This window comes from Talpa europaea (assembly GCF_964194135.1).
Source record: "Talpa europaea genome assembly, chromosome: 13".
Taxonomy (NCBI): Eukaryota; Metazoa; Chordata; class Mammalia; order Eulipotyphla; family Talpidae; genus Talpa; species Talpa europaea.
The window spans coordinates 39869326-39889906 of record NC_140080.1 but is presented as its reverse complement, the minus strand read 5'-3'; the positions used below and the strand labels follow the sequence as shown (position 1 = coordinate 39889906).

At 44.5% G+C, this 20581-nt stretch overlaps 1 protein-coding gene across 1 annotated transcript in view; it reads right to left on the bottom strand.

Annotated features, from left to right (window-relative positions):
- STK32A (serine/threonine kinase 32A) overlaps nt 1-20581 on the bottom strand; it is a gene marked incomplete at its 3' end in the record, with an annotated part of 112062 nt that overhangs the window by 22835 nt on the left and 68646 nt on the right. Inside the window, exons 5-6 of the mRNA XM_084252296.1 lie at nt 13119-13156; nt 3822-3911 (exon numbers count right to left, since the gene is read on the bottom strand). Of these exons, the coding sequence (XP_084108422.1) occupies nt 3822-3911; nt 13119-13156 (128 nt within the window). The remainder of the gene's footprint in view (nt 1-3821; nt 3912-13118; nt 13157-20581) is intronic.

Sequence of the window (20581 nt, the reverse complement as noted above, 5' to 3'; positions counted from 1 at the left end):
TATTTCTAGAAACCTCCATACTGTTTCTATAGGGGCTAGACCAGTTTACATGCCCCCCAACAGCCTATTTTCTTTTTCTTTTTTGAATGATTTTTCTTTTTACTTAATTGCTAGTTATACCCTACAGGAGCACCAAGCTGCAGGTGAAAGACAGCTAGATTTACTAAATTATTGGAAACGCGATTTTTAAAAGGAGAAAACAGACTTCTACCCATGACACTTCTTAGAAAGACCAAAGCAAAGACAAACCAAAAGCAAGGGCAACTTCTGGATTAAAAAAATAGATGATGAGAATTAGATATTTACATTTTCATAAAACAAGAAACACATCTCACACCTTTGGCTTACCTGAGTTGACTTACAACCATTTAAGAACCACAAATAAATTAAAAAAAAAATCTTTCCAGAAGAAGCTTGAGTTTCTAATTTCAGACAGTTTATTTTCAATCTAGACTCTTTCAATGATTAACCATGCGATCCTGGGCAAATTACCTGGCTTCTTATTCTCGTTGTAAAATAGTGATAATTATAGTCTGCCCTATTGGGTTGTTGAGAAAAAAATAATGAGTAAATGAATATGAGACACTGAACACATCTTCCCATCACAGGCTTTCAATAAACGCGAGTCACTGTTAATTATGAGGGTGCTGATGGAGAGGTCAGAACATTGGCCAGATTCTAATCTCCTAGCTCTGTGTTGTGAAAAGACTAGAAATACCAATTTTGAGGAGAATTAAATTTTACGGATATTGTATTTAAAATCACTGGGGAGAGAGAATGTGGCTTCCCTTTACTCCTCTCACCATGGAAACCAAGACTAGAAAACCCAGATGCACATTTGCTGATTTGGCTCCAAGAAAATAGCCCTTCCTGTGGGAGCCTGGAGCTGGGGGCAGACCCCTCACTATAAGCTGATTTATAGGTGTGCAGTATTTTAGAAGTGACAAAGGAGGTTTACCCTTTTCCCCTCAGTGGTAATTGGAAGCCAGGAATTTTGCAGGAATTTTCTTTCTGCAAAAGAAGGTTCATTATTCCCCCTGAGATTAGTCTCTCTTGGAAAATGAGGTGGTCCTGCAGGCAGGGATTCTCTTTCACTAGTTCTCTTTGTCGACGAGAGAAAGAAAATGAAATATTAAAAGAAAGTGGCATTGTTCTTGGCCTTGATTTCAAGTTCAAAGCTTCTGTCTGTGACTGGCTCTGTCTATGCCCAGGCAGCGTGGCTGGCTTAACCACCAGTTCAGCCAGCGACGTCGCCTGCTAAGCCTCTCCCTGAGGTAAGGCAGAAGCGTGCACAGTTTTATTTTCTGCCCTCTGCTAACAACCACGCACTGCTAACCTCCATTTTTTTACAGGCCAGGGGGCTCCCTTAATCATCATTCAGTCTGTTGCTAATAACTTTTCATCCCTTTTGCTCACTAAAGCATTTACTTTAGATACTTTAAAATTCAGTCCTATGGATTTAAAAACTAACTTCATGTCTGATGTAAAGCTTCTCTACTCCAGGCTGGATTCAGCCTGGAGATGAAGATGAAGATGAAGACTGCTCTGGCTCCTGCCCCTTTTCCTAGAAATTACCTGTTATTTTAGGACACTGGAAAGGAATAGAGGAAGCAGAGACCTCCTTGAACCGATGCCTGCTTGGCCCCAGGGCCATTGCCCTTTGCCTGTTTCCAGCAGCTGCCTTGCTCAGGGTCTATGGCAGAGCTTCTGAACTCTGGCTGCATGGCAGAATTACTTAGGGAGCTGGGGCTTCCTTGGTGGTGCAAGGGGTTAAGATGCAGCACTAGGCCCAAAAATAGATGACTGGATCAAGAAGATGTGGTACATATACACCATGGAATATTACTCAGCAATCAAAAAAGATAAACACATGCAGTTTGCAGCAACAAGGATGGAACTAGAAGGGATCATGCTCAGCGAAATAAGCCAGAAAGAAAAAGAAAACTACTGGATGGTCTCACTCATAGCAGGAATTTAGAAAACCTAAATAAGAGACCAGGAAAAAGACTAATAAATACAAAGTAAAAATCAAAATTAACAAGCAACTATAAACCAGAGACACACTATGGGGGGGAGGGAAGGGAGGGACCGGGAAAGGAAGGACTAGAGTCAAAATAAGGGGTGGGGGGTGCAATTGTATGGGGAATATAACAAAAACGAAAATGCATACATTATGCAAAGATGAAAAAAGATGTAAGAATTATATAAAATAAAATATTTAAATTAAAAAAAAAAGATGCAGCACTAGGAACTTATCCACAGCCATTGCAGCATGAGTTTGATCCCAGGCCAGGGAGCTACCCACATGGTGCAGCAGACCTCTCCTGTCTCACCCACTGCTCCCCTCAGCCATGTATTTCAGTCAGTCTGCCTGTTCTGCTCCCCACTCTGTCTTTGGTGGATCCTCTCACCCCCTCCCCTGCATTTCTGGCCTGCACCCCCTGCACCCCAGCTCTTGAATGCATAAATAAAACTTAAAAAAAGGAATCACTTAGGGAGCTTTTAAGCCACCTGACACCAGGGTGTAACCCCCAGATTCTGATAGATTTGGGCTCTGTTGGGGCTGGTGGTGTCTCCAGTGAGCCATACTAATGGGTGCCTCCCTCCACACCTTCCTGCATCCCTACACACTGGAAGGGCTCTTGGGAAATCTGCCCTCCCAACAACCCCCCCCCCCACGACTGCACATATATACACACACACACACATAAACATGCAGACACTCAACACACATATATGTGCACTCATACTCACACTGTTGCATAGCTCTGTCTCCTGAAAAGATCCTCAGTAAGACTGGACTTCAAACTCCTCAACCCAGCATGGCTGCCTCAGGCTCTGCTCGTGGAGGGAGGTGCCAGCCAGGCAGTGAGTAGACACCCAGCTGAGAATGGAGCACCAGGCTCTCCTCCTCACAGCCCCCAGACTTAACTGACACTTCTCTTTGAGATCTGATTCAGTTGCCTGAGGAACCGGGCAGGGGAGGAAGGCCCTCTTCTGGAATGCCAGATGCTCCGAGGGGAGTGGTTCTCCCGTGTGTTTCTGGGGTTGAGTGGGAGGTGGAGCTGGCTCTACTGGAGGGGTCTACACAAAGAAGGCTGTCACCAACCTCACCACTTAGACTGTCACCTGGTTTTTGAATGCTCACACAAATTGATGGGAGATGGGTTACCAATTTTGGAAACTAACCCTGTCCTTTTATTTATTCTCTGGGAAAAATTTGATTAAAATTTTGGCAAAACCCAGTCCCTCATCTTTACAAAAGGAAATGTTATGGGATTGTTGTGATGAAACAAAAAACAAAAAATTATACTTGGAAGGCACCTTGGAATCTTCACAGCATGAAATGAAGTATCATGTACACAATGGTTGTAAGAGGACTCAGGCCACTTGTGAGTAGCCATGCTCTTTATTGCTGTCTTCGATCTCTGATTGATTCTATTTTTAAAGTCCCCTTTCTAGAAAGTAACTCCATGCCTGGAGACCTTGCTGTTTTGCTCGCAAGAATGACATCAAACAATTCCAGTATAGAGACAGCGAGGCTATAGTTTTTGAATGAATTCATGCTCTTCCTTAGGGAGTGGTAAAAGCTGTCCAAAATAACTCATCAGTTAGTGTTTTCAAAATGTAATCAATGGCCCTTCCAATTGGGTGGTTGATCAATGGAAAATTCTGAGGCTCACCTCAGACCCACAGAACCAGACGGGGAGGACTTGGCATTTCTTAGCTGCAACTAATCAGACCTCTAATAAGTGGTGTCTGTAGGAAAGGAAAACAAAAGCCCCGCCCTTGGTCACTGCAGACACTCAGGAAGCCCGTACCCATGTAAGGCTTGGTGCCCGCCATGGTGGTAATGCGCGTCTCCCGGGGCAACATGGCTGCGATGTTGAAGTCTGTGATGTGCACGTGCCCTGGAGAGAGAAGGACCACAGAGAATGTTAAGTCCTATCCAAGCTAGAGGCAGGCCATGCTTCTGAAGCTTAGTCTGTACATTCTTTTATGTGCAGGCAAGAAAAACTCAGTTATTGTCTCCTTGAGACCGGTGTGGTCTTAAACCAGTAGCCAGAGTATGAGATGTAGTCCCCAGGGAAAGGGGAGGTTCCAGGTTTCCTGCCTCACCCAGGGTGTGAGCTGAGCAGCCAGGAGAAGCTAGAAAGGACGGATAGGAAGACTTGGAGGGGGAAAAAAAAGGATGAAGAAAGAAGACTAGGACAAGGATGGAGTAGAGACATGTGAGAAGAAGCCATGCTTGCTTCTTGGCCTTGGACTTGTACCAGAGGCTTGGGGGACATGGAAGGAGACCCATGGGGGGGCTGACAGTGGCACCGTTTATCATGATTTTGATTTCGTTCTTCTCCTTCCAGACTTGCCTTGCCCCTTCTTCCCCTTTCCTATGTGTCCCCACCACATGGTGCCTTAGACTTATGGCACATTTTCGGGCCTCAGTGTCTCTGCTTTGGTTCAACCCTATTTTGCTGGGCATTGTCCCATGAGGGATGGGGAACTTTGTGTGTTTCACGGGAAAACTGTTTTGGCTATATTCTTTCTCTTTAATACCTTTTCTATTGAAGGCCTTACACATTAAAAGCATGTTTTGTGTTGATGCGGTGGATCACTGAATCCATTTAGAGCAGAAAGTTTGGGGGTCCTGTTTTGTCCCTCAGTCTGCCTGCTTACAGATTCACCTCAGGAAGTTTTAACCTTGGTGGTTCAGGGCTCCCTAGTTGTACTTAGGCAATTTCTGTGTATTGGCAGCCTTTTAAGTTAGTACAACCTGTGAGAAACAGAAGGCAGATAACCAAGAGCTATTCAAGGTATCAAATTCTCAAACACCTCTTCTGGGATCTTTTTAATTTTTATGAGATAAACATTTTACAGAAAGCTGACATGAATGTGGGTACTAGAATTATTTCTTTGCCCAAAAGAGTCCCTTATCTCCTTGTTGTTGTTTGTTTGTTTTTCCTGAGATGTTAGTATTTTTTTGTCTGATAGTTCAGGTAGTTCCTCTCTGATTCCCAACAAAATAAAATCTGAAGGGAAAGCAAGGGGAGATGCAATCATATGGTACTTGTCTTCCTCCATCTGATTTGTTCCATCAAGCATGATATTCTCTAGATCCATCCATGTTGTTGTAAATGGCAGGATTTAATAGTTTTCTATTTTTAGTTGAGTAGTATTCCACTGTGTCGATAGATCACACCTTCTTTATCCACTCATCTGTCTACAGGCACTTAACTTGTTACCAGCTCTTGGCTATTGTAAATAGCACTGAAATAAAGACGGGGGTGAAGTCTCTTCAAGGAGAGGTTAATACCCAGAAGCGAGGTAACCAAATAGTATAAAATTTCTAGTTTTAATTTTTTGAGGAAGTTTTATTTCTAAAGAAGCTGTATAAAATGCACTAAATGGGGACCCAAGAGACCAGCCTTCTGCCCTGAACTCTGCTCCTAACACATTGCAGTCTGGAAGTCTTTCCTCTGTTGAACCAACATATATTTTAAAAATGGTGTGGTGAACTAGATGTTCCAGACTACCACTCAGCTCTAATGCTCAGTCATGGAGTGCAGCTCTAACACTGACTTTGGCAGAAAGTGCACCTCACAAAGTGCACTAGGGTCCTTGCAGCTCAAAGGAGGGGAGGGGCAGCCCCAGCCGCTCAGACATATGTTAGCTGTTGGCAGGGAAGTCATGTGCTTTCCTAGGCGCTTGAAGTGTTGGCGTTTCCATTTGCGAGCTTCTGGGGTTCTGATGCGATCTGGCTGTAATTGGAGGGGATGTCATCTGATTCTCCCATGTCCCACAGTCCACACTCCCTGCCCCACTTCACTATCACTCTAGAGCACGCAGCCTGCTGCTAAAGAGGAATGTCACTGCCTTGATTTCTGCGCTTTTATGTTGTGCAAATGATGTTTGGCTTTATATGATGACATTTTAATAAAGTAACACCCATCTAATTAAAATGAAGGTATTTTTGTGGAGGGCATTACTTGCAGATGCTTTAAATACTGCATTCTGTCATGGTGATAATGGAATTGCTGGTGTCAATTCCCCTTCACCAATAAGAACAGAATTTTGAGGAGAATGAAAGTATTTTCATTTATTTATCAACAAATGAGGAGAGTATCAACAAATGGCTAGAGTCTGGAAGAGTTCTGTCCTGTTGACAAGCAGAGGGTGGGGATATTTAGCTGGATTTACAAGGGCCTAAGGGCCTGAAAGGGGGTTGTGGGTGAGGGTCACCACACCCATTCCAAAACATAGTAGCCTGGGGACGTAGTTGACACCATCTGGTGGTTAGCAATTCTGATGCTGTCTTTGGAAGGTTCTGTCTGTGGCTTAGTTTTGAAGTTTCTTTGCAGAAGGCCCTTTGTCCTCAGAATGCAAGGCAATAGCAAAATGTTCAACATATAAATAGAGGTTTGCTACATACAATTAGAGGAAGCAGGGAGTGTCTTTCTCCAAGGCAGGAGAGATACTGCTATATCAACAATGCAGATTGTCGCAGATTTTTCTTTTTCTCTTTTGTCCTCAGGGTTGTTTTCAAAACATCAGATCAGTATTCAAAGGCTTAGTGCAAACAAGGTGAGCCTGGGGATTTATGGTGGTTAAAGTTTGTTTTCTGCCATCAGACTGCTTGACTGGATTCTAGCACTAACTAGTTGTGTTTCCTGAAAAAAGGGATTTAGTCTCCCGGCAACACTGGGGTGATTATAGTAGTCTTGTTGTTACAGGGCAGGGAGAGGGGCAGCCCAGACCCCACAAACCTGCCTATTTTAAATGGGTTCTGCCATCTGCCACATCAGCACAAAACATATGAGACTTTAATGGGAAGGAACTTTAATAAAATTAGGAAACAATACAGGAAAGGCAAACAATCTAGTTTCTAAATCAAGCACCCAAAGTTACCCGTCCCCTCGTGGGTAAAAGTCCATCCACATGGGATCGGCCCAGAGCAAGGCCCCAAAGCCTGCCACAAGTCTAAAGCATCTTCCAGTGAGGACCCACAGAAAAGGGTCAGAAACAACCAGACAAGCCCGGAAGGAAAAGAGCAAAATCAAAATCAAGATAAAAGCTGCCATTGTCACCTCCCCTCGGGTCTCACCCACATCTGTGTCACCCCGTCCACGACCAAAAGACAAGCGCAGTTTCTTCACGTGTCTCTAGGCTCCATGCGCCTTCTCCAGGTCTCCTTCTGGCTCTCCATCCCACTTCCTTCCTTCCTCAGTCTCCTCTGCAGCTTCTTTTCTCCCTGCTCAGCTCCACCCTCCATTTGGGTGGGGCAGGGAACCTGGAACCTCCCCCTTTCCTGGGGACCACCCTGTTACACTCTCATGAGGTTGCTGAGAGGAGCAAGTGAAATAATAACTGTGGAAGACTTAGCGCAGCATTGGGCAGGAAGCACGTGTTCAACAGTTGCTCAGTTTGTCACTATCAAAAACTCCAGTGTGACTTGCAAAATACACACCTCGATTTCCATGTCCTCGGACTCAGAGCAGCAGGGCTGGCAGGAGCCATGGGAAAAACACTAGATGTTCCACAGCTGATTCAAATGAGGAGCAGGCAGTGCCTCCACTTTAAGTGCCGTCCATGTTCCTGGGGGACTCAGCCCTCAGCAACTCTGTGCTGGTGTAGAAGGTAGAGGATGGTGGGGAGTTAAACTGTGCTCCCCAGGCCAGCACCCTCAGCCTTGCCTGGAGACAGTGTTGATTGCCAGGATTCCAGCCAGGGGTCGGGAGCACATGAGCATCTGGGGGGCAGTGTCCAAGAATGCTACTAGTTCCCTCTAAGGCACAGGACAGGCCTCCACGCCAGAGGACTATAGGACTTGTTAGAAATACAATTTCTTGGTCCCTGCCCCCAGCCTATTGTATCAGAAACTGAGGGTGGAGCCCCAGTGTTTAAACAAGCCCCTGCCCTCCCTCCCAGGTGATTCTGGTACCCGATACAATTTGAGATCACTGCTGTAAAAGAAAACCTGGTTCAGCAGCAGATCCCGGCCTTGGTAAGTACTTTTTACATAACTTTTGAATGTGGGTGAATGTTGCATTTTGCAGTTTTCAAAAAGTAAAGCATACTTTCACCCAGGGAAGTAGTCCCTGTTTTACAAGAGTTGTGGGGCTACAAGTGGCAGAGTGGGGATGTGAGCCAGAATCTGGTCCACGATCTCTCTGGCAGGTTTTGAATTGCCCCAAAACTTCATGTGCCACAGACTAAGGAGATGACTAAGCTGAAGCAACTGCTTTGGTTGCCTCAGGACACAGCGGCCTAGGCTGGAAGGACCAGCATCTGCAGGAACCCGGGCTGAGAAAATGAGAGCTCCACAGAGCCAGGGATGCCTGCCCCAGCCTCAGCTGTCCTACTCCCATTTGCTCACCTGGGGGCCTTTTTCCAGGCTCCTCCTGTGCTGTAAAATATATTTGGGGGCTGGCTCAGAGGGGGAGATCCTTCCTCTTTCGGATTGAGGGACACAGGAATTGCCTTGTTGTAGCGGCAGGAGGGGCACAGAGCAGGATCTCTATGACTGTAGCAGACTGGGTAAAGGAGGTGAGTCCTAGGAGCCCTCAATGGCTTTTGCAGGCTTTTATTGGGATTTACCAGGTGCATGGCAGGCAGGGGTACTGGGGGGCCTGGAGGATGGTAGGCCTCCCAGCCCCCAGCAAGTCTTCACTCTCTCTCTCTTTGGGCTTTCCGACATTCTCTTGTGGCCTTTGATTCTCTGCTCTTTTCACTCTCTTTCACTTTTCTGTTGGTCTGCTCTGCTGGTGGCTCTGCTAGCGTCCCCGTGACGCTGCCCTTAAAAGCCCAGTCTCAGCCCAGGTGTACCCACCTATGCATGTCCACACCGTACTCCAGGTGTCTGCCATCAGGCATGTATTCAGGACCGCAGGGATCCATCATTAGTCCTAATGGAGGGAGAGCAGAAAAGCCTGATACTTTTTTTTACCTTACCCTACACTTGTGAATGAGGAACAGCCAGCTTTTCCCCTATGCCTAGGCCCTTACGGAGCCTGAGACGGCGTTTCTCACCCACGGCAGTATTGACATCTTGACCTATAGTCCTCTGGCGTGGAGGCCTGTCCTGTGCCTTAGAGGGAACTAGTAGCGTTCCTGGACACTGCCCCCCAGATGCTCATGTGCTCCCGACCCCTGGCTGGAATCCTGGCAATCAACACTCTTCAGACATTGAGTGGCATCCCCTGTGAGATGAAGAAGATCAAGAATGTCCCCAATTAGAGCCACTGTCCTAGTGTGAAGTGTTTCAGGTACAAGACTCAGAACTTCCTGATTTAGACCCTAGGAGTTTTTTTCCTCTTTTCCTCCTTTGCACCTTAAGAGACAGGTCACCTTCAAAGCCCACATTCACAGTATTGGGTCATTGAGTCCAGCCGCCACTGTTGCCACTCCTTCTGCTCTTCCTGATGCTGTGCCTGTGTTCAGCCTGGGGCTCTTCCCAGCACAGCCCTCCAGGGCCCCGAAATCAATCAGTGGACACTGTGCCCAGCTTTCAAAATGTACTCCTACCTATAAATGTTTAGTGTGGATTTACCATGTTTCTCTGGAATTCTGTTAAAAATGCCTATTTTGAGATGCTGGCTGGATCTTAATCTGATTATCTGGGGATGGGGTACATTATTTTACATTTGTATAGATTAAAAAGCAGCCGGCCACTGTTCTGTCAGGAGTGTGTGGGGACTCTGAGGGGAAGCCATGAAGGTAGCTGACTTAGCTGTTCACACCCCCACTGAGTTTTTGCCTTTCTCTGTGCCATGTGACAAGGGGTGATATTAAGAAAACTAAATTAGAGATGGTGCCATAATTGTCATTTCTCCGATATCCCAGGCAGACAGGATTGTTCCTTGGCATGCTGCATTTATTTCCTAAATAATTTAAGGGAACCACATGAATTTTAGATGCTATGGGATTGATAGAATTGCATGCAGCCTTTGGATTGGGAGGATGTGAAAATATACGTTAGGCAGTGGGTGATGAGCCTGTCAAGATCCAGTACTGTCTTGGGCTTGGAACTGGCAAACAAGACATTTGGAGAAACCAGTAACAGGCGTGCTCTAAATTGAAAACATCTTTTAAGTCAGATTATGTAGAGGGAATAGACCTTCACAGTATGGATTCTCCATTTTATAAAAGGATTTGGCACCTTTAAATATCAGTCTTTTCTAATGCAAGAAACCAGTTTGAATCAAAAAGAACCAATAAGAAGAGAACCAAGCTTCTGCCTATTATTGAATGGTGCAGAGTGAGCTGTGTGGGCCATGCACAACTCACTGGGGAGCCTGCATAGGTTGTCACAGGGGGTGTCACCCTCCCCAGTTGCTGAAGTCCCTATGCTAGGGGTGGACATGTTGGCCCACAGGCAGTAAGCTATCATAAAGGAAAAAGCAGACAAATGAATGTTCCAAATATGAAGCCTGAAAAGTCCCGCAGGAGACACTCCACAGGCAAGCATTCATTTGTGGTTGAGCTGAGTCTCACAAGAGCAGCGCTGTAAGATGAATTCAGGGGTGAAGGGTTTTCAGGAATTTGTACATTTAAAACTGGTTAATGATGGTACTTGGGCAATGCCTGGAAGTCTTAGTTTTTCAGAATCTGCATAAACAGAAAGGAAATAACCTCAAACTTTACTTTCTCCGGGACCATATTTAGAGAATGATTGTCAATCCGTCTCTTTTGTCCGTGTGCTCCTGTCCCCTTCACATATGCTATCTTCCCCAAACAACTTTCTCTTATAAACTGTAGCCATTCTCAAGGAGGGTTCAGAATGGGAATGGGAACATGGTACAGAAAAGCCTGCTCTTAGTTTGATTTTTGTCCAAATCTAAAAATTTGAGTGTGAAAGGTGTACTTGTATATAATACAACCATTAGCAGATGTGGACTCGATCTGGCCCCTCCAGCTGACCGCTCGTGGCCCCACCAAGAAGAAAATGTCCTGAAAAATGGGCATAGCCCCTTGTGCATATGCGGGTAAAACCAGAATGGGCCTAAAGGTGTAGTTACCCGAGATTTCAGGACTAAACAGAATTGCTTAATCATAAGCCATGGAACAAGTAGACACACAGAATCTTTGGTAAATCCCAAATGGAATGAAAATATTTCTTTAGTAAGTACCCGGACACTATCTGATGCAGACAAAGCCAGATAAAACAACACAAACTCATCTGGGCTACTTTCTGCGGGAAGAAAACCAATCAGAACTATACCAGTAGTTAACTTTTACTGAGTACGTTCATGGCAAACATTTGCAATCAAGCACTTTCAAATATTGCCCATTAGTTTTTACAGTGACCTAAGAAGTAGGTAGTCATTCGATCCCTGACAAAATAAAGGTGCAGAGAAAGTCTAGATAATTTGCTGGAAACTCTCAGAGCTGGTGAGAGGTGAGCTGGGTTTTGAACTCAGGTAATCTGGCTCCAGAATCCAAGCTCTTAATTACGTTACACGACTAACCGTTCATAAGGATGGTCTCTAGGGGTGGTTAAACTTGAAGATTAACTTATTTCTTGACCTTTCTCCTAATTTACAACCATTAAGTTGCTGAGAAAATCAGGAGAAAATAGTTCAATAAAATCAGCTGAAACTATAGTTGAGACCTAAGATTAAAACACCCGTCTCAAATGACAGTAAATCTTGGAAAGGTTTGGATCTGACAGGACCTGTATGTCTCCACACAGCACCTCAACAAGTGGCAGAACAACAGGTATTGTGCATTAAGGCAATTGACTGAGGAAGCAAGTGGGGGCAGAACTCCAACCTGGCCCCTGCTTGACCTGCCAGCACCTTCATAGGGTGGTAGTAGCAGAGAGAGCACCTTTCCCTAAGTTGCACAAAGGTGGCCTCTAGAGAGGGGGGGGGGGAATCCTCCAGAATTGGGACACTGTGGAGAGGATCTGTGCCCAGGAGCTTCCTGTTTAAGGCCAGTATAGTTTGTGTTTCCATGAAAGTCACCTTCATGCTTAGTCTCCCCATTGCTCACATTACTGAGATTCAGAGAATCTGTTCCCAAATGTCAGAAGAAGTAAAGTCAAGGGAGGAATAAGGCACTGGAACAAAGTGGGAAAAATCATTTTAGACAGTCTATAAATAAGTAACGATCCTACCCTTTGAAATTGGAGGTCATACACAAAAGTGTTTCTTAGCCCTCTGGCACAGGTGGGATCTGGCAAATCAGGTTTAAAATTAAACTAGGTAAATAAATAATGAGCAATAGATGGTACTTGGACTTTCAGTCTCACTTGCAAATCCCTTTTGTAAAAACTGAATGAAGAAAGAGCTTTGCAGATTTGGGAATCCTTCATCCAGCAACTTCTTAAAAGCAGAACAAGTATCGTATAGCCACTTGTAACATTTATAATTTGCAGGCTGTGTGTCTGACAGGTCTTCTCTGATGTACCAATAATCTAATTGTACATTAAAATAAATATTAGGAAGAGATTACATAATTTAATCACCATTACAAAGGCTTGTTTTACAAGATATCTTTAATTAGTATTACTTGGACTTGAGGCATTCATTTATCACCTCCATGATTTCAAAGGCCTGATAACACTTTCCTGTCTGGGTACCACATGTACTGTTATCAACTTTATACTTTTCTTTAAACTGATTTTTTGAACTGAAAAAAATCTTTGAACAGAAAACTTGCCATTTCTTCTGCAAGTGTAAAACCAATTTGCACACCCAAGAAGGAAAGCATTGAAGCAGACAGTGAGAACAAAATAATATTATTAATGTCTAGGTAGACAGTATTGCCTGCCAAATGCTTGGGGCTAGAGACCAGTACTGTCTTTATGAAAGGAGGGAGACAATTAAGTGCTATAAAGATATCAGGGCAATGAGCACCAAATAAACCCTGAAGGTTTTCCTGAAATCAGTAAAAGTGGAAGAAATACGAAAGAGTGACTCTTGTTATGTATGTTCCATGTTAATTAAGGTATACAGGTGTACTATGCTATTGTTGTAAATAATAAAGTTCCCCTAACATGGAGTGGGTCCATGAACTCATTGGGGTTCAGCGAGACCACCTCTCTGTCCCACTGTGTCCCAGGGATAGTGGGCTTGTATGCATGTCAGTGAGTTGACAGCAAATAATCATTTCCTTACCATGTTCATCAAGCAGAATGTTGTCAGGCTTCATATCCCTAGGGGAGGAAAAAGAAAACAGAAAGTTGCTTATAATAAAACAAGCAAACAAAGAGAGCTTAAGGGTAAAGACAAAAATGTTGGAGAATTCTAACTAGGGTTAAATAATATAATAGCCCCTTATCATTCACCATCTCAATTCTTGGTGAATCAGACAGTTACATGAACACCCCCAATTTCTAGATTAGAAAACTGGGGCTTAAAAAAGGTTAAAATAAGTTAACGCAGAGTTGTGAGCTAGTAAAATGGCTCTGAACCCAAGTCTCTCTCACTCACAAGCTCAGACTCTTAATGTCAGTAGTATATGATATCAAAGCATGTAAGATTTGTTCCCCAGGGTCACGTGGGGGGAATTTAAATTGTCATAAGGTGGCAGCGTTAATTATCATTTTTGGAGGTACACAGAGGAAGTAATTTAAAGATGATAAAATAGGGTGGCCTAGGGGTTAAATCTCAGCACTATCACCTCTGCAGCCTGAGTCCGATCCCCAGCCAGGGAGTTGACCCAAATGGCGCAGCAGACCTCTCCTGTCCTGCCCGCTGCTCCCCTCAGCAGTGTATTTCAGTCAGTCTGCCTGTTCTGTTCCCCACTCTGTCTCTGGTGGATCCTCTCACCTCTGACTTATACCCCAGTTCTTCTATGCAAAAAATAAAGACTATAAAATAAGAAAAATATGCTCTACAATGGGGTTATATCTTAAACTTGCAGAGATATTAATCTTTTGGGGGGCTGATGCTATAGTGTCTTTGGCTAATTACTCAGGCTGTTCATGAAAGGATTTAGACCAGTCTTCCATGCGTAAGTAGATCCTCAAATCCATAGGCCGGGAACAAAACCCACCCTTTTGCAATGAAGGGAGCAGTTTGATGGTAAATACTTAGGGGGATGGCAAATAGAGTTTCAGTCTCCACGAAACGGATATTATTGTAGCAGTGCACCTTAATCAGAGAAGAGCGCCGCTGCTGCTAGCAGGCCCTGCTTCGCCACTGGCAGGTTTTCGCCACCCTTCCCTAATGTGCCATTAAAGCTCTTCAACCTGAATTCACAGAAGCCATTAGGGAAGAAATTCTGAAATAGGTTTTGGGAACACATTTTCAGCCTAGTCAAGTGGCTTTCACGTCGCTAGAATAAGGTGACCTTGGTCTTTGACAAGGTCCTCTTCCTTTGGAAGCATTAATGAGTAGCAAGCCCCTTCCCTACAAACAGCATGTAAATGCCACACCCAGCATGCAGGGGCATGAAGAGTCTTGTGGACTTTGAGCCTCTCATTTCATTTATTAGGTTGTCAACATCAATTCTGGATTCATAGATCAGCTGATTCTGTGACACATTTTTCTCTGTTGCAGGGTACAATTTGCTAAAGCGATAGACTGTAAGAGGGTTTTAAATTGCATGTTTTTGTGGCTAAACTCTTGTTGCAGTTCCCCCCGCCTCTCATACACACACCTTGTGCCAACCCTTGGAAAGACCCCATTATTTTAAGAATGATCAAGTCCAAACTTACTCATAAGGAATAAAGGTCCTTTTATAATCTGGCCACTGGACTCCAGCCACAGAGAAGGACATGGGGTTCCCCTGCATCCCTTCACCTTCTGTTCCTTTGCTTGGATCAGAGGACATCCACACAGCCACCCTCACCCCATAGCTAAGATGCCATCTCCTACAGAGAGCTCTCCTTGGTTTTCCAATTCTGAGTCAGTGGACCTTCCTAGATGCTCGGCATGGTGTACTTGTTTCATCATAACAGTTACCATAGGTATATATTTTTTCTCCAACCAGGTCATGAATGCCATGATGTCAAGGGTGGTTCCTAGGCCAATATCATATTTCACTGTATAGTTCACAGGCCTGTTGGGCAGCTCATGAGTGAATAAATGACACCTGGAGACTTTCTAGTATACTCAAGACAGTCAGTCCAGTCTCTGAGGGGTAGCCTCCAGCACTGTAGTTTAAAGCTCAAGGTGAGCCAGGCATTGGGCTCTTCCCACCTCTTTCAGATCTGCACCCAGGAACCTCAGGTGGTGCTGTCAGGAAAGAAGGGGGCCCCAAGGCTCCCCGCCAGGAAGGAAGAGATGGTGTGGTGAGGCCAAAGCAATATTTCTTGGCTAGATGTATAAACGCTTCCTGGGAGAAATGAATTACTGTGCATACAAACTTTGAGTTTTCTACTCAATCCCTAGGCACTGTTTTTCTTATTTATTAAAACCACACATCATTACATTCACCACATTTCCTAGAACCTACCTTGAAGTTTAATGAATTATATAGAATTCAGAGAGGTGATAGTTTAAGGTGATACTTCTTATTTCAATCTTACCCACAGAATATCTATTTTTTTTTTTAAAGATTTCTTTATTTATTTATACAAGCACTGGGTACAGTCAGAAGCGCAGGAGGGTGAGAGAATTCACCAGAGCCAGAGGGGGGAGCAGAGCAGGCAGAAGGACTGAAGCACACTGCTGAGGGGAGCAGCGGGTGGCAGGAGAGTTCTGCGCGCCATGTGGGACCCTCCTCCGGTGGCCGGGGAGCAGCCGGGGATTGAACCGGCGCTTCAGAGGCTGCGGGCAGCTTCACAACCCAGCGCTCAACTGTTGTGCCACTGGGGAGGCCCCAGAATATCTATTTTGATAAGTCACTGTGCTGGGATAAAGGAAATAGAGAGAGACATGATATGCACTTTCCTCAGGGGTGGGGAAGGGAGAAAAGTTCATGCCAAAAAGGGTTGCAAGTGTCAGAGGAGCTTGTTTTGCTATTTCGTTATTGTTACATTCAAAGAATACAAGGAACATCTAAGGAAAAAAAAAAAAGTGGATGCTTTCTCCAAAATATGATGAGGTAGCTTGTAAGTCACTGCAGGGTAAACTGCAATATGATAAGGTTGTTTATTCCTGTACCAGGAGGAAGAAAACAAAAATCAAGCCAGTGCACTATGTGAGAATTCCTGCTGGAATGTGCTGAGATTTTCTAATTCTGAAATTTCACACTGCTTCCCTCCTTTTGATCATCTTAAAAAATCCTAAATATGAAATAACTTATTCTAAATGTTTCTTTAATTTAAAGTGACCTATAATATGTTTTAACAAGGTGGTCATCAAATCCAGATATGTTCAGAATCCCTGAGAAGCTTTGAGCCTCATGGATTTTCTGACTTAGCTCAGTCCTCAGGCATCAGATTGCCTGTGGATAGGCATACACATCTTCTGAACCCAGAATCCTCTAGGACACTCTGATGTACAATCATATTCATAAATACCACCCAAGCATTGCCCAAATCCAAAAATGTCAACCTGACTTTTAAGGGTGACCCTCTTACAGGCTTCTCTGTGAATGTAAGGGTGTTGGAAAGCCTTTACCACTACTCTCAACAAATCCTTTGGTTAAAGTATGTGTGGAGGACTCTTACAACCCACATGTCACTAGCAGGTAGCTAGTGGGTACCTTCTCACTTGTTATGTATCCTTGGGGGTTTCAGTGTCTATGTGAATGCTCCATTGGGGGCTTTGGCCTCTCACTTCCCTGCCTTACCCCCTGTAATATTTTTCTCTTTCCCCACCCCGATCGTTTCCAAATTTTCTTATTAATTCCCTTGTCATTCCTATAGCCAAGTTCCTGACCAGCATGACCTTCTGTTCAACACAATCCCCATTGTCTTCTCTAACACGCTGAGAACTCCAGCAGTCTCAGTGCTGGCAGTTATCGTTTACACAACATAACTCTCACACCATCAACTCCTTTTATATCCATTATTAATATTTCTTATAAAAATCCTTAATTCTGGGCCTCCCTGGTGGCACAAGGGGTTAAGCACAGCACTGCACTATGAAGCAGTCTGCAGCCTCTGCAGCACAAGTTTGATCCCCGGATGGCCAGAGAGCAATGCACATGGCGAGGTGGGCCTCTCCTGTCTCACCTGCTGCTCCCCTCAGCAGTGTATATCAATCACTCTGCCTGTTCTGCTCCCTACTCTGTCTCTGGTGAATCCTCTTGCCCCCCACATCTCTGGCCTGTACCCCAGCTCTTGTATGCATGGATAAATTAAAAAAAAAAAATCCTTAATTCTCTTGCTCCTTCAGTTGTACTCACCACATGAAACCCAGCATTGGCTAAAGCCAAATTCTCCTTGATTGCAGCCAAGCATCTGTGCTTCGCTATAAGACAAGACACAGTAATATTGACTGTTCCCCTTTACATCCATGGCTTCCTAGTTCAAGTGAGCATCTCTGTGCTGGGCAATTATGGGAAACTCATCTTCTCCCCGATGAGCAGTTTACACTTTTGTACTGCTCCTCACACCTCCACACTCTCCTTCCTGCTTTCAGTTGGGGACTGTACCCTCTTATATAATGAAGAGAACAATCATTTGGGAACACTTGACCACCGAGTCCACCACCCCCAAGTTCTGCGGGCCCACTCATTGCCTCCCTCCAGGGTCTGTGCTCAGATTGCTCTTCTGTGGGGCCTCTGGATCCATCTCTCACTGCTCATGAGTCTCCTTCCTCGGATCAGCATGTCTGCCTTCTATGCCATCCCCTTCTGCCTTCCTGATTATGATCAAGTCTCCTGGAAACAAGGACTTCCTTGACTCATAGCCACCTCCACTTGCTGTCCCATTTCACGGTTTTCCTTCATAACCTCTGCGGACTGACCTGTAATGGGTGAGGAATTACAAACAAGTGCCATTCTCTTCTCACTCATTCCTGCCCGGCTTCCATCCCCTCGACTCTGAAATTGCTCTTGGTGTCACTCCAAGCCTACTTATGACCTCCAGCTTGCCAAAGCCATTGTCACACTTTTATTCATCATGCTAAACTTCTAGTGGATTAGTCACTCATCTATCCTGACATGCTTTACTCATGCGGTTTGAAAAAAAGCTTGATTATCTTTATACCGCAGAGATCTTTCCTCATTCTTTTTTTTAAAAAAAATATTTATGCATACAAGAGCTGGGCACATGTCAGAGATGTGGGGTGGGGGGGAGAGGATTCACCAGAGACAGAGTGGGGAGCAGAACAGACAGATCCACTGAAATACAATGCTGAGGGGAGAAGCAGGTCTGCTACACCATGTGGGTCACCTCCCTGGCTGGGGATCGAACTCATGCTGCAGTGGCTGTGGATAGCTTCATAGTGCTGCTATGAAGTCCCGTTTTCCCTATTCTTAATTGCTGGCATCTTTTTGGTTCAACCTTTATATGTAGAGATTCTCCAGGACTCAGTTTTATATACATTATACATCCACATATATATCCATACATAATATATGTTCAGTATATAAATATTCCTCAACTCTTACCCTGAAGTTCTAGATTAATCTAGAAAACTTCCTGCTTGGTGTTCCACCTGTGTGTCTGACAGTCATGATAAATAGTCAGTGTTCTAAGGAGAACACTGGCTATTTACCCACATCCCATACATACACCAAAACCCCCTTATTCCAAATTCTTTACCTAGTACCTGGCCCCATAATTTTTCCATCAAAACACTGAAAATCATGAGATAATTCTTAATTCTTATCTCTCTCAATAAATACACCACTCGCCTACCAGCTTTCAATAACTCTACCTTTAAAATATAATCATTGAGGGGCTTCCTTGTGGCCTAAGGGTTAAGTCTTACCTCAAGAGTCTGAGTTCGATCCCCAGCCAGGGAGCTAACCCACATATGGTACAGCAGACCTCTCCTGTGTCTCCCACTGCTCCCCTCAGCAGTGTATTTCAGAAAAATCTGCCTGTTCTGCTCCCCACTCTGTCTCTGGTGAATCCTCTCACTCCCCTCCCCCTCGCACCTCTGGCCTACATCAGAGGTATATGCACAAATAAATAAAAATAAATCTTAAAATGTTTAAAATATAATTATTGAAAACAATATGGTGGTTCCTCAAAGAACTGAAAATGGAACTCACACCTGTTGCAGCAGTTCTGCTGTGTGTATATGTCACAGAATTGGAAATAGGCACGGAATGACTATTTGTAAACTCATGTTCGTAGCCGCTCAGGGCACAGCAGCCCAGAAGTACCCATCAGTAGGTAAAAGGATCAGCCAAGTATGGCATCTGCATGCAGTAGGACATTAGCCAGCTTTAAGGAGAAATGAAATTCTCATACATGTTACAACATGGATGAACTAAGTGAAATAACCCAGACATGAATTATGTGATTCCACTTAGGTGGGAGACTTAGAGAAGTCATTTTCACAGACACAGAAACTAGAATATTGGCTGCTAAGGCATGGGGGTGGGAAGAGAAGGTAGAATAATCACTCATGGTCTAACAGGTACAGGGTTTAGTTTGCGATGATGAAAACATTCTAGAGACAGATGGTGGTAACAGTGTGAATGGACTTAGTCATTTGAAGATGGCTACAGTAGTAAATTTCATGCTGTGTATGCTTTACTACAATAAATAAATACATACTGTAATTACAATCTGCACTGCTGCCACCATCATCTCTCAGTTGAAATATACTAGTCCTTGTTCTTGTGTCTGCTCTTGTCCTGTGACAATCATTTTCCACAAGGTGCCCAGCGCTTCCCCTTAGACACATCTCCCTGGCTAATATCCTCCAGTAGCTACCAACCCCCAGGGAAAACACCATCGTATCCTGGCCTTAAAGGCCCTGCGTGCTCTGGTCCTGCCAGCCCTGGGCCGCATACCCACACCGTCAGATACAGCACTTCCGTGACACGCTCTCCTTTATCTGCTCTGGCAGATGACCCTCTGCCTACACACTTGAGCCCTGGGCTTCCCCACGGCTGACGGCTCCCCCTCAGAGTTCTTTCCTGACTTCCCACTCTAGAGGGGCATCCCACGCCATCCTTCCCTCTTCACCTCCAATGTGCCACCCGGTATTTTCTTATTTATTTATTATTTTTCTTCCCCCCACTACAATGGATGTTCCAGAGAGAAGACCTCTTTTCTGGATTGTTCCGTACTAGCAGCCAGGCTTATAAAAGTGTCCCAAACATAGTCAGTACTGAAGTAAATACTTGTCATCAAAATAAGTGGCTTCTCAAACTTCTAGAATGTTAAGCTATGTTTTTCTTTTTTTCCCCTAAAAAGATAAGCAAAAGTAAAATCATGGAGCAACAACCAAAAATAGAGAATCTCTGTCTATGCCAGATGCCTGCATTTACTGTTGGCTAACTAGAAAATTGATCATTTCTACTAAGTGTGTCTATAAATAAGATTAATATTGGAGTGATTTGTGCACAGCTTGACTTAGGGTTTCAGAGGGGGCCACAGATTCTTGGGGGTGGTAAAGTGCAATTCTAAAACCACACACCTCCCGGAGCTGTTCGTTGTTGCATCTTGACTTGAGGACACAGAAATGGCCACGTCCTATCCAAGCAGCTGACTACTGCCCTGGGGACTAGAAATAGCCATGTGGAAACCCCCCGCTCCCAGGGGCCAGGTCCCTGGCTGACT